General features: G+C 50.7%; 1 protein-coding gene across 2 annotated transcripts in view; it reads right to left on the bottom strand.

The window, feature by feature from the left end:
* Positions 1–13,031, bottom strand: part of SH2D4B (SH2 domain containing 4B) — an 84,306-nt gene that overhangs the window by 21,741 nt on the left and 49,534 nt on the right. Inside the window, exons 5-6 of one of the 2 annotated variants that reach the window (XM_044916505.1) lie at positions 6,743–6,959; positions 4,521–4,648 (exon numbers count right to left, since the gene is read on the bottom strand). In XM_044916505.1, the coding sequence (XP_044772440.1) occupies positions 4,521–4,648; positions 6,743–6,959 (345 nt within the window). The remainder of the gene's footprint in view (positions 1–4,520; positions 4,649–6,742; positions 6,960–13,031) is intronic. The other variant, XM_021700107.1, reaches the window with a different exon arrangement.

Genomic DNA, 13,031 nt, shown 5'->3' with positions numbered 1-13,031 from the left:
TGATCTTCATAAGTCCTGTGAAACCAATGTTAAAATCTCAGTTTCATAGATGGGGATTTAAAGGACACGCCCAAGGTCACAGAGCTGCTAGGTTCTAGAGTGGGCCCCGAATCTTCAGACTCCTCGTCCACATTACTCTTTGGAGCATACAATGCATCCAAATGTGTTTGAGGGTAGAGAAGGAACCAGGAGTCACAGTGGTCATTTTTAATCTCCATCTAAAACCCAGCTAAACTGGGGCGCCTGGGTGGCTCAGTCAGTTAAACAGCCAACTCTTGATGTCAGCTCAGGTCATGATCTCAGGGTCATGAGATCAAGCCCCACATCGGGCTCCATTCTCCATGTGGAGTCTTCTTGAGATTCTCTCCCTCTCCCTCTGCCCCTCCCCTCTCTTGTGCGCTCGCTCTCTCTCTAAAATAAATAAATAAAATATTTTCTTAAAAAAATATTTAAAATCCAGCTAAAATAATAAGGAATGTTTTACCCAGGAAAGAAAAGATTTATTTTGGGGTTGTAATAGTTTACATTATTGGCTCAAATTCTCTCTCCTTCCCTGTCTTCACACCCTTTGACACACAGCTTCGCAGTTCCTCACAGGAAAGGAGCAGGATATACTTTCCCACCCTGAACTCTGTGACATACTGCGGCCAATGTTATGAGGTGAAAGTTGACAGTGTCCTGCTTCAAAGACTAGATTCACAAGCCTAGAATGCCACTTGCTCTCTGGTCGCTGGGAAGAGCATGCCTGGGCTAGCCTGCTGGTCCCGGGGGGAGCGTGGGAGATTCGGGGAGCAGAGCCACCCCCGCTGAGATGTCCAACCAAGAGCAGTTGAGAGCAGAAGCCCCCAGCCAACCTTGGCAAAGACTCCCTCACAGTTAAATGGGTGCAGGCTGCCTGTGGGCAGTATGGACAGTAGCTCACTCTCTGGAAGGACATGGGGGGCGGTGTGCACTCAGGGATGCTGTCAGGGAATGCCTCCATTGGGGAAGAGGTTGGACCATACCAATAGTTCCAGACTTTGGGATTTTAGGTATGAAGCAAAGTTATTCTCAAGAGTTTAGAAACCAACATGGGGCTGCTAGCTTTTTGCTTTTCTGAGCAAAGGTAATATATAAAAATAACTACCACTTACTATCACCACCCATTCATAAAAGATAGAACATTTTCACACTACAATAGAGGAAAGGAGATCATCTTAGAATACGACACAGTCCTTTCCAAGCAAAGACGGTGGGCCACCCTCCATCCATGAGCCTTTTTCTTTTCATTCTGTCACAGATCAATAAAAACTTTGTCACTAAATAGCTCCAGTCTGTGTATTAGCAACTTTCCCGCATGCTTTATGATAGAACTGTCAAGAGAACATGAAATCAGTTACATAAATTATGAGACTTAAATCATGGTTCTGTTTGTTCTGTGACAATATAAAAATTACATTTTTTTCATCAGGATAGAAAATAAAGCTAGAGATGAATTGGAGCACCTCTGTTGTGCCTTCTCCACCGGCTGCGGCAAGCACTGCAGATCCCCCGGGGCCCCCGCCCCACCCCCTCCTCCGCAGACCTTCAGAGCTGCACTACGCAGGCGCCTAAGATGCTCCTGATGTCCTTCTGTGCTTCTAATGGATGAATGAAAAGGAAAGCAGCAATTCTCAGGGCTACATAACTGGGACCGAAGTGAGAAGCAGGGAATCCCCTGGGACCAGCTTGGGGGATGTGTGCCTCAGTCACCCGTGAATGTTGACTTTTTTCTTTCTGGGCCATAAGGAGCCTCTCCATCCTACATATCCTACAGATACAGATACCTGGAGAAGGGGGCAGGCTACAAGTGGACGGCTCCCGCTTAACCTCACTCATCAGGCCCTCAGGAGACCCACACACCTACCAGACCTACCAGGGCCCAGTGTGGAGAAGCAATGGCTATTCTCTGGGACTGGGAAGACTGGATCTGATCTGGCACTTGATTCCCACCTTCACCCATTCTTTAGGCATTCAGAGAAAATGAACAAGGACCTTAGTTTCACAGGCTTACGTTCAGGTAGGAGAACAGACAAAAGCAAATAATAAGATAAATATCAATTGGGTGAGCACTCTTAAAAAGATGAGCATAGTGAGTTGAGAGAAACTGGCAAAGGCTTCTTTAGGTAAGGATTCAGGAAAGGCCTCTCTGAGAAGGGGATATTTGAGATGAGAAATAAGAATGCATCGTCCGGGCACCTGGGTGGCTCAGTTGGTTAAGTGACTGCCTTCGGCTCAGGTCATGATCCTGGAGTCCCGGGATCGAGTCCCGCATCGGGCTCCCTGCTCAGCAGGGAGTCTGCTTCTCCCTCTGACCCTCCCCCCTCTCATGTGCTCTCTCTCATTCTCTCTCTCTCAAATAAATAAATAAAATCTTTAAAAAAAAAAAAAAGAATGCATCGTCCATGCAAAAAGCTAGGAAAAGAGCAATACCAACCAGATTAAAAGCAAGTGCAAAGGGCCTGGGGCAGAAAAGAAAATGGCTTGTTTGAGGAGGAGGGAAAAAGCCAGAGTTGTGGAAGCAAGGTGGACAAAGGGAGAATTTTGGTATGAGGCTGGAGCAGGAAGCAGGACCCATCATTGGGGGCCCTGCAGGCCCCAGCATGGCGTTTGAAATTCATTGCAAATATAAAGGTATTAAGCAAGGGAGTGACAGGATCTGATTTATATTTAAAATATTCGCAGGATGCTGCGTGAAGGGTTAATTGTAGAGGGGCCAGAGTGAAACAGGCAGACCAGTGAAGACATTCCTGCATGAACTGGGTGGTGCCTCTGTGCCCTTTATGACCTTGGACAGTCCCTGAAAAATGCTACATTTCAGCCATCCCACCTGTAGTATGGCTACCACCTACACTCAATAGTTCATAAACTCTTTGGGCTCCTGAAGATGGGATGAAGGTGCACATGGCCTTGCTCACCCCTGCATGATTTCACTCCAGCGGCCTTTCCTAGAGCTGGAGCCACGCCCACAGCTTGCCTGTGAGGGCCTCCCCATTAGCCCTTAAGAACACACGGTCTCTCGTGCCCATCATGGCACTGAGGGTCATGCTCTCCATCCGGATGGAACTGAGAACCTGTGGAGGCTGCTCAGGAAGCAGGTGTGTAGTTCGCATTGCAAGAGGAGACAGAGGCCAAGGTGGAGGCTGGCCAAGCTCCCCGGAGGCAGGCAGAAGTGAAGCAAAGGCAGGTCAGGGTCTGATGGATGCTAACTGCAGCCAAAGAGACCCATTCTGACCAGGGGAGTCCTCAGACAAACCTGGGCTCAGTGCTGATAAGGGAGGGAAGACTCCGGGAGCAAGGCCAGCATGCAACTTATCCAGAGAAACCTGGCAGCCTGGCCAGGCTGCTGGAGAATAAGAAACCATACGGAGCAGAGAAGAGATGTCTCGGGCAAGTCTGTCCTGGATAAGTCAGCACCCAGCAGACCAGCCCGCTATCTGGGGACACATGAGCAAGCTCAGCTCAGATCATCTGAGCCTGGCCCATCCCAGAAGAACTGCCTAGTCGATTCGGAAATTTACGAATAAACAATAAATAATGCTTATTTGTTTTCAGCTCCTGAGTTTTGGGGTGATTTGTTATGTCACAATAGCTAACTGATACAGAAGAGGTTGATGGCCAGTAACGACTCCTAGCTCACTGTAGCAAGTCTCTGCTGAAATTACAATCCGGTTTCCCAGTTTGAGGCCTCTCCAGGTTCAGATCACTGGACTGGGATCATGAGCTTGAGATATATTCTTGAACTTGACTTTACAAGGCTATCGGTGATATAATGAAAACTTTCTCCCCACTCTGGACCTGTTTCCTTATCTGAAAAATGAGGAGTTAGACACTTCCAGGGAGCCTTCTGCTTGGGTGACTCTGACCTCTTCATTCAGCCATTCTGTCATCTAATCAACAGGTATTTGTTCAGAACCTGCTGTGTGCCAGTCTAAGGCCAGGACCTGGGATGCAGGCTCAGACCACAAGATGCAGGCCCTGTCCACCAAGTGCAAGGAGAGCTCCCTGTCTTGTGAGTATAGAGAAGACGCCTCTGGATGGCCAAGGAGGCTGTGAGTGGGGGCAGTGGGCAAATCGTGGTCATCCTTCCCCAGCAGACAGAGGGGAACGAATGCACATGCAGAATCCCTGGCACCTCCAGTCTCCTGGACTCCTGCTCGGAGATGTTTGCCTTGGTCCCTAAAGCCTTGATGAACGCCACTCAGCATTTCAGCTCATGCCCTGGGGAAATCAAACTCTGCCTTGAGCTCAGCACATTCAATGAGCAAACAGAGGGCAGCCATGGGACCTGTCTCCACGCCACTGTCGCCCAGGTGACCCAGGAGAGCCGATCCTTAACACTGGGAGACTGGCCAGTCTCTGTGGGGGCAGCGCAAAAGTAGCCAAGTCCAAAGTCCTCCACTGCCCCTGATGACAGCAGTCCCTCAGGACCTCCTCCCAACCCCGGAGAGAGGCAGACAGGTGGAAACTGTCTGCCCCAGGGGCCGAGAAAGCCATCCCACCATGGAACCAGGGGGCGATGGACTCGGTGTTCCTCTCAAAGCCAGCTCTGCGAGGCAGCTGCTCCTCCTTAAACCAGCGGACTATGACTTCTCTGGAGACAGGTCTCAGTGGGCGCTCCCAGGTCCTGCTGAGAAGAGAGATGAAGTGTGGAGAGTCGGGGAGGGAGGGGAGGGGAAGGAGGGGAGGGGGAGGGGAGAGGGGAGGGGAGGGGAGGGAAGGCCTCTGTGAGAATGAATCAGCACGGTGCCCACGCTCATGCCTGTGGAGAGAATTAAATGAGTCCAGGTACATGAAGGCACTTTGCAGATAATAATGCACCAACTAGTATTATTTTTCCCAAAAGAGCACTGTTATCCCTTGCTTCCAAAAAAGCCACACAGGTGGGAATGGAAAAGAGGACAGGAGGGGATGTTTGAGGGAGAGAAAAGGCATTTTTTTCCCCTCTAGAATTGCAGAGCACAAACAACAGCATCCATGAAGGAAGACCCTCATGTACCAGGAGCGGCAGACCCACGCACCCAGAGAGGCCAGCCATCAGCCTCCCTCCCGGGGTGGACCGTGTATAAAATGAACGTCTACAGCGTTATTCATTAAGGGCACTGTTGGTCATAACCAAGGATTTCAAACAACTCCAGTGTCCATTAACAGAGTTTTTGATAAATAATTTCTAGCACATCTGCGGAATGAACACGATGCAGTTATAAAAAAAGGAAACTAAACCAGGGTGCCTGGCTGGCTCAGTCAGTGGAGCATGGGATGCTTGATCTCGGGGTAGTGAGTTCGAGTCCCACATCGGGTGTAGAGATTACTTAAAAAGAAAATCTTAAAAAAAAAAAAAACAACTAAATAGGGTGCCTGGGTGACTCAGTCGTTAAGTGTCTGCCTTCGGCTCAGGTCATGATCTCAGGGTCCTGGGATCGAGTCCCACATCGGGCTCCCTGCTCTGTGGGAAGCCTGCTTCTCCCTCTCCCACTCCCCCTGCTTGTGTTCCCTCTCTCACTGTGTCTCTCTCTGTCAAAAAATAAATAAATAAATAAATGACTAGCTAAGAATTGACATGAAAAGACCTCCAAAATACAGTTAAATGGAAATAAAAGTCAAGATGCAGAGCCATGTGTGTAATATGCAACATTTCTGAAAAAAAAAACAAAACAAAAACACAAGACAGGGCTACGACTTTTCATGTCATCAACTACACAAAGGGACTAGGGGGGTGGTGCATAAAAACACTGAGGACAGTGCTCCCCTGCAGGGTCAGGGAGAACCAAGTAGGTGGAGGTAAGAATGGAAGGCAACCATTTTCCATATTTTTTTTTAAACTTCGTGGTTTGTGAATCATATAAATGACAAGGAAGGGAGGGAGGGAGGGAAGGAGGGAGGGAGAGAGGGGGAGAAGAAAAGGAAGAAATGCAGGTATGGTCAGCCCTCTCTAGCCCACAGGGAGAGGGAGAAGGGAGTTATGAATAATCCTAAATCCCAATTAAAGTAAAACTCAGAATGGACTCTTCTGCAGATTAACCAGGGTTCGGGGACCCAGCAGGCACTCACCACGCACCCTCATGGGGCAGTAGTTGCTCAGCAAGGATGGAGGTGTGGGGCACCAACCTCGGGGCTGGCCTAAGGTGGGCACAAGCAGAAAGCGGAGAGGCTCCAGGCAGCCTCTTGACCTTGGGTTCTGGCAATGATGGGCAGTCACCTAAGTGCCCTTGCCAAGCCACTCCAGAGACACCATTGTGTGTGAGGACCCTCAGGACTCAACCATGCTCATCTGCAAACCTGTTATCAGAACCAGGGATGCACCAGCACTACCTATGGTTAGAAAAAGCAGCCAGCCCTGGTTTCCAAGCAGCTGGGCCATATTTAACCCATCTGAGGTCTTATACTACAAGTTCTTGGGGTCTGTGGACGTTTAAGAGCTTGAAATTATATGCAAACATTTTTGGGTATTTTCATATGCACATCTTGGAGGGAAGAGGGTACACAGCTTTCTTTAGATTCTCAAAAGAATCCTAGACCCCAAAATGTTAAGACTCCCAGAACTCTGGGGCTATTAGAAATCTCCAACCAGACTCCTCAATGCCCTGCTCTGGCCCCATTACACAGACTTGAACACTGAGGCCCACAGCGGGGAAATGACTAGCTCCAAATTTCATAGCTGTTGGAGCAGAGCAGGGACTGGATCCCCCAGCCACGCTGCATTTGCAGAGTCCCCCAGACCCACCTGACAGGTATGGCAAGGCGTGGTGGAGGCCCGGGGCCTGGGAGGTGGTGGTAGAGTCTGGCCTCCTGCTCATGGCTCTGGCCAAGCTCTCGGAACATGGAGCTGAGGCCGGCGACTGTGCCCTTCTGGATGGCGCGGAGGGAGTGGCGCCGGTACTCGTCCCTGGCGCGCTGAGCTCGGCAGCTCCTCTCCTCGTCCGCGGCCTTGGACCTGCGCACTGGAAAGGGGTGGAGAGCATGTTCACCCAGACCCACAGCCCAGGCCATACACCCAGCAAGCCAGGACTGGGCCCGGAGACCCGGGACTCACCCAGAGTCTCATGATTCACCTGGATTCACCTACATGGGCTACATGGAGGTTCAGAGCCCAGGAATGGCAGGGCCGGGCCAGCCCAGCTCCGGCCAGCAGCTCTGGGCTTGCCTGTCACCGTGGAGGTAGAGACACTCATGACAGCTGAGGGTCATCTGCCTGTTCCTGCAGCCTTGGTCCAGAACGCGCAAGCAACCTTTGGATGGAAACATACATCTCTATATGTATTTCTTTCTGGGAGTACCCTGCTTAGAGCAGCTTCTCAAACCATGTGCCCACCGGCCAGCCTCAAGGGCACCTGTCCAGGTGGTCAGCATCTCCAAATACCACTGCCATCCCCAACAGTGACTGTAGGCTTTCTCTGTGCCACGCCCTTGTTCCATGCTTTCCCTACAATATCTCGTTACAGATGATTCCCCCAACCACCCAGGGTGGAGGGCCCATCACTCTTTCTACATCAGAAACTCAGCCTCCAGAAGGTTACATAACTTGTCCCCAAATAAAGAGCTAACAAGGGGCAGAGCCAGCGTGGGAACCCGAGTGTGGCTGGCTCTAAAACCCATGCAGCCATTCCTACCACCTGCACCCTACCTCTCAAGCTCCCTTCCTTTGAAAACCAGGTGTGCCTGACACCAGAGCCCCTGCTCCTTCCTACAAAAAGCCAAAAGAGCATTTAAGACCCCCCCCCCCCATCCAACCTCCTCATGCTGCTCATGTGGAATCTGAGGCCCGAGGAAGGACAGTAACTTGACCAGCTAGAGCAATGGCCAAGCCAAGCCTGGAGCCATCCTTTCGGCTACCACAGGCTGAGTTGTTGGAAACCCTGGTGTCCTGGTTCTGGTGCCCTTTCTCTGGTTTGCGGTGGCCTTGACCCTGGGTGAGTGTGTTGGAGAGAGAGGATCCTCTGGGAGCTCTGTCACTCACAGACCACAAACTCCAGATGCCCCTCTCTCCAGCCTTCCAGCTTTCTGTGTTTCCCAAGGCAGGGCCTGGTCTCGGCCAAGTGGCCTCGGAAAGACATCTGTGTGTTGCTGCTTCTAAAACTCAAAAGGGAGTCCTGGAACTGGGGAAATGCCAAGAGAGGGAACACAACCTGTTGGAGGCAAGGTCTCGAATTAAAACCAATTCTTTTGCAGTCTGATTGCATCTCGTCAGGCTCCTATCTGCCTCTAAAATCTAATTCTTTTTGTAGAGAACTCTTGGAGCTGGACATGTTCTAACTGTGCGTGACTGGTGACTGCGTGGGCCCGGGCAGGTCCCCTGCCCCCCACCCCCGCCCCGGAGTCAACTCTTATCCAGAGTCTGTTCCTGCTCCAGCTCCATTCCACACGTGTCGCAAACACCTACAACCGACCAACATCAGAGAACTGTGTTCTGTCAGTGTTTAGGAGGATACAAGGTAAATAGCCCTTGTCCTGAAAGAGAGCACTTCTACCTCTCAAGTTATCAAAGACCTTTTCTTATAGTAGAACATTTCCCCAGATCTGAGGAAGGCAATATAAAGTCTGTCCCTCAGAAAGATTTATGGAAGTGGAGGTCACATGCAGAGGATCCAGTAGGCTGAGCCCCCCAAGGGCAGGTGGGGGACTTGCTCTGCTTTGTTCACGGCCATATCCCAGTGCCTACATACACAGGTGTCAGTGAATAGACAATGCCTATTCTTGGATGACTGTGCCCAATCAAGTATTTAACTCTGAGCTGGGTGCAGACATAACAAAGACCAGACCCTTCCCTCAAGGCACTCAGAGCCTACCTGGGAAAATAAGACAAATATCTCTAACAAAAAACAATGAAATCTGGGACAGATAAAGTACTGTCAGGGTTTAGGGGCAGCAGCTCTCATATTCTGTGAGGGAGCCAACAGCGATCCCAGGAGAGGAAGCATCTGGAAAGGTCAGTAGGAGTTTTCCAGAGAGAAGAAGCCATCCCAGGGAGAAATCTAGGTTTGGTGCCCAGCTGGTTCATCTGTACATTCCAGACACTAAGAAGACCATAATGCCTGCCCCACATTGCCATGGGAGGGTCAAAGATAAGGCCAGGATGCCCGGGCGTGAGCTCTGCAGCCACTACCAGCAAACTAAACATGCAAGCTGGTGACCTACAAAAGCCAGCGACCTTTGAGAGCTTACAGCCCCTGAGAGACAGTGACACTCAATGACAGGTAGCAGAAGGAAGTCACAGGCAAACTAGGAAGGCAGGCTGTTGGAACTCAGCCAGGTGAGGCCCTGAGCCATCGGACACACAGAGACCAAACCCAGCCTCCTAAAGGCCAGCTCTAACCCGGCCATTCTCTTCCTCAAACGCCTTCAGGGGTTCCCAATGCACACAGGATAAAGGACAGCCCCCCTCTCTCCCAGCCCTTAAGAAGCGTCCTGCCTGCCCCACTTTTTCCCCCAGTCCAATGCCTTCTGAGCTCCTCCCCACTCTGCGGTTCTGGCTCCGCCGTGCTCCCCACGCTCGGCGGACTCTCCCCTGTGTGGCTGTGCTCAGCCACCCAGACCCGCTGTGACGAGCGGGCAGCCAGGGCAGCCAGAAGGGCCAAGCGCCGACGGCTCCCGGGGGTGAGCGAGCAGCCGAGGCTGAGAGCGGGAAGCAAGCGGGGGCTCTGCCGTGGCCTTGGCCAAGCCTACCTGCTGCCCAGCCACACACGCGCATGCTCCTTATCCACTTATCCCATGCAGACCCTGAGGTGGTTTCCATATCTCCGCCGCTGTGAATGATGCCGCAATGCCCGTGGGGTTGCAGGTTATCTCCCCAGGAGCCTGCTTTCATTTCCTTCGGCTAGATACTCAGAAGTGGGGCTGCTGGATCATAGGGTAGTTCTATTTTTAATTTTTTGAGGAAGCTTCATACTGTTTTCCACAGTGGCTGCACCAACTTACATTCCCACCAACAGCGCACACCGGGTCCCTTTCCTGCACGTGCCTGCCACACGCCATCCGGCTTCCCTAGGAAAGTCCTTGAATGTTCAGCCTCTAGGCCTCAGTTTCCACCTCTGGCAAAATGAGAATGACACAAATGTCTGCCTCACAGAGTGGTCATGGAGGGTAAATGGAACATAAAAACATATGAAGTATTCTGGAAAGGCAGTGTCTTATTCGATCAGGCCCCTGACGTTGATCCTTTCTTCAAATGCCCCATAGCCTGGGTCTGGAGCCAGGCTGCCTAGATTCAGATCCCAGCTCCACATTCCAGCTGTGTGACACTGGACAAGCTGCTTCATTACGCTGGGCCTGCGTTTCCTCCTACGTAAAATGGACACAACCATAGTCCCTACCTCATAAAGCGGTCGTGAGGCTTGAGAGAGCTAATAATGTCCACTTAAAACCATGTCAGGGACATATTAAGCACCATGGTTAAGTGTTAAAATTTTTCCTTTTTTTTAACAATTTTTTTTTAGGATTTTATTTATTTATTTGAGACAGAGAGATACAGAGAGAGAGAGAGAGAGCTACAGAGAGAGAGAGCATGAGCAGGGGGAGAGGCAGAGGGAGAAGCAGACTCCCCACTGAGCCAGGAGCCCGATGTGGGGTTCGATCCCAGGATGCTGGGATCATAACCTGAGAAGAAGGCAGACACTTAACGATCTAAGCCACCCAGGTGCCCCTAAAATTTTCCTTTCCATTAGCCCTGGTATTGCCAAGTCCAAACCAGAGTTCATGGCCGGTCCAGGAAGAGACACCCTTGCTGGTCGATCACAGGGAATCTGCTCTGGGTCAAGCAGCTTACCCTAAATTGCAAGTTGAAATCTTAAAAAGGTTGCTTTAGTTCCTTCTCAGAATCAGGAATGGATTCAGACTGTATCCCGTGAATCTGCCGCGAAAACCCTCAGCCAAAACTCATGGGGTTTCTTCCTTCTCACCCAGTGAAAATAACCAAAACTCAGAGGAGGAGCCACATTAGGAGCGGCCACAAGCATCTTTTGCCCTGAGCCAGCAAGGGTCAGACTCTCCGCGTGGCCCAGCGGACCCCCTGGCGGAGGAGGTGAGGACCCACACCGAGTCACCTGCTCCCTCCCCCCGCCACGCTCTAGCCCAAGATGATGCCCCACGGGCCTGTCCAGCAGACACTGAGAGGGCCTGCACTGTGCACAGGACAAAGGGTGAGCACGGCCACCCCCACTTCTGAGGCAGGATCCAGAGTCTCCTCTCTCCTGCTTGTGGGAGATTGAGGCTCATCTCCCAGTAACACCATAAAGACAACTGGGACCGCGGGAACACACTGAAGACTTCAGAAGCAAGGCTGACTTGAGAGATCCAACAGTGGACCAAGCACAATAAGACACCACTTCACACTCATGAGGGTAGCTATTTTTTTTAACTTGTTTAATTAGAAAAAATAGAAAACAAGTGTTGGCAAAGGTACGGAGAAAGTGGAACACTTGTGCATTGTTGGTGGGCATGAAGCATGGTGCAGCTGCTGTGGAAAATGGGATAGCAGTTCCAGAAAAATTAAACATACAATTACCATGTGGGCCAGCAACTCCTCTCCTGGAGATATATCCAAAAGAACCAAAAGAAGGGCTTCGGACACATTTTTGTACAGCGATATTCATAGAAGCGTGATTCACAATAGCGAAAAGGTGGAAACAACTCAAATGTCCATCAAAGGACAAACAGGTAAATGCAGTAGGGTATATACACACAGCAGAATATTATCCAGCCCTAAAAGAAGGGGATTCTGGGGTGCCTGGGTGGCTCAGTTGGTTAAGCATCTGCCTTCAGTTCAGGTCATGATCTCAGGGTCCTGGGATCAAGTCCCACATCGGGCTCCCTGCTCAGTGGGGAGCCTGCTTCTTCCTCTCCCTCTGCTGCTCCCCCTGCTTGTGCTCTTGCTCACGCTTTTATCAAATAAATAAAATATTTAAAAAAAAAAAAAAAGGAAGGGGATTCTGATCCCTGCTACAACACGGATGAATCTTTAAGACAGTTTGCTAAGTGAATAAGCCAGACACAAAGGACATCGTATGATTCCACTGATACTCCACGTACTGTACTTACAATAGTTAATTACACAGCGAAAAGTAGAATGGTGGTTCCAAGTAGCTGGGGACAGGGTGGATCAGGGACTTACTGTTCAATGGAGGCAGAGTTTCAGTTTGGAAAGATGAAAAAGTTCTGGAACGTACTCGATGCAACTGAGCCGTACACTTAAAAGTAGGTAAAGTGGTAAATTTTAAGTTGTGCATCTTACCACAATTTTTTTTTTTTTTATTTGAGAGAGAGAGAAACAGCATGAGAGGGGATAGGGTCAGAGGGAGAAGCAGGCTCCCCGCTGAGCTGGGAGCCTGATGTGGGACTCGATCCCAGGACTCCGGGATCATGACCTGAGCCGAAGGCAGTCGCTCAACCAACTGAGCCACCCAGGCGCCCACCACAATTTTTTTAAATGGACATTCTGTAACATTCTGGTTGGTGAGCGCTGGGCTGAGAATGAAGAAGCCAGAGCATAGAGGCGCCTGGGTGGCCCAGTCAGTTAGGCGTCCAACTCTTGATTTCAGCTCAGGTCATGATCTCAGGGTCGTGGCATCGAGCCCTGGGTCAAGCCCCGCGTTAAGTCCCATGTGGAGTTCTGTACTTGGCAGGGAGTCTGCTTGAGATTCTTTCCCTCTGCCCCTTCCCCTGCTCATGCTCACTCTCTCTCTCAAATAAGTAAATAAATCTTGAAAAGAAGAAGAAGAAGAAGCCGCCAGAGCATAGCTAAGTGTCGTCATCAGCTAGATGTGTACCCAACTGTGTCCTCACCTCAGCCCTCAATTCTCTCCCATGCAGATAAGGGAGTAGGTCCCTTCCAGCTCTGACCCCCTATCTCAGGGATGCACCCACACCTGCCTGGCCTGGGGCCACCTCCCCAGAACTGAGACACCACTCTCCAGGACTGCCCAGGCTGGAACCCTCCTGCTCAAGAGGAAACCAGGAGTCCCACAGGTTTTGGAGTCCAACCTCTCCCATATCAGACCGGGAAACTTCAGCTGCCTCAG

The sequence above is a fragment of the Neomonachus schauinslandi genome, chromosome 6 (genome assembly GCF_002201575.2).
Source record: "Neomonachus schauinslandi chromosome 6, ASM220157v2, whole genome shotgun sequence".
In the NCBI taxonomy this organism is placed as follows: domain Eukaryota; kingdom Metazoa; phylum Chordata; class Mammalia; order Carnivora; family Phocidae; genus Neomonachus; species Neomonachus schauinslandi.
This window is presented reverse-complemented; position numbering and strand designations above follow the sequence as displayed.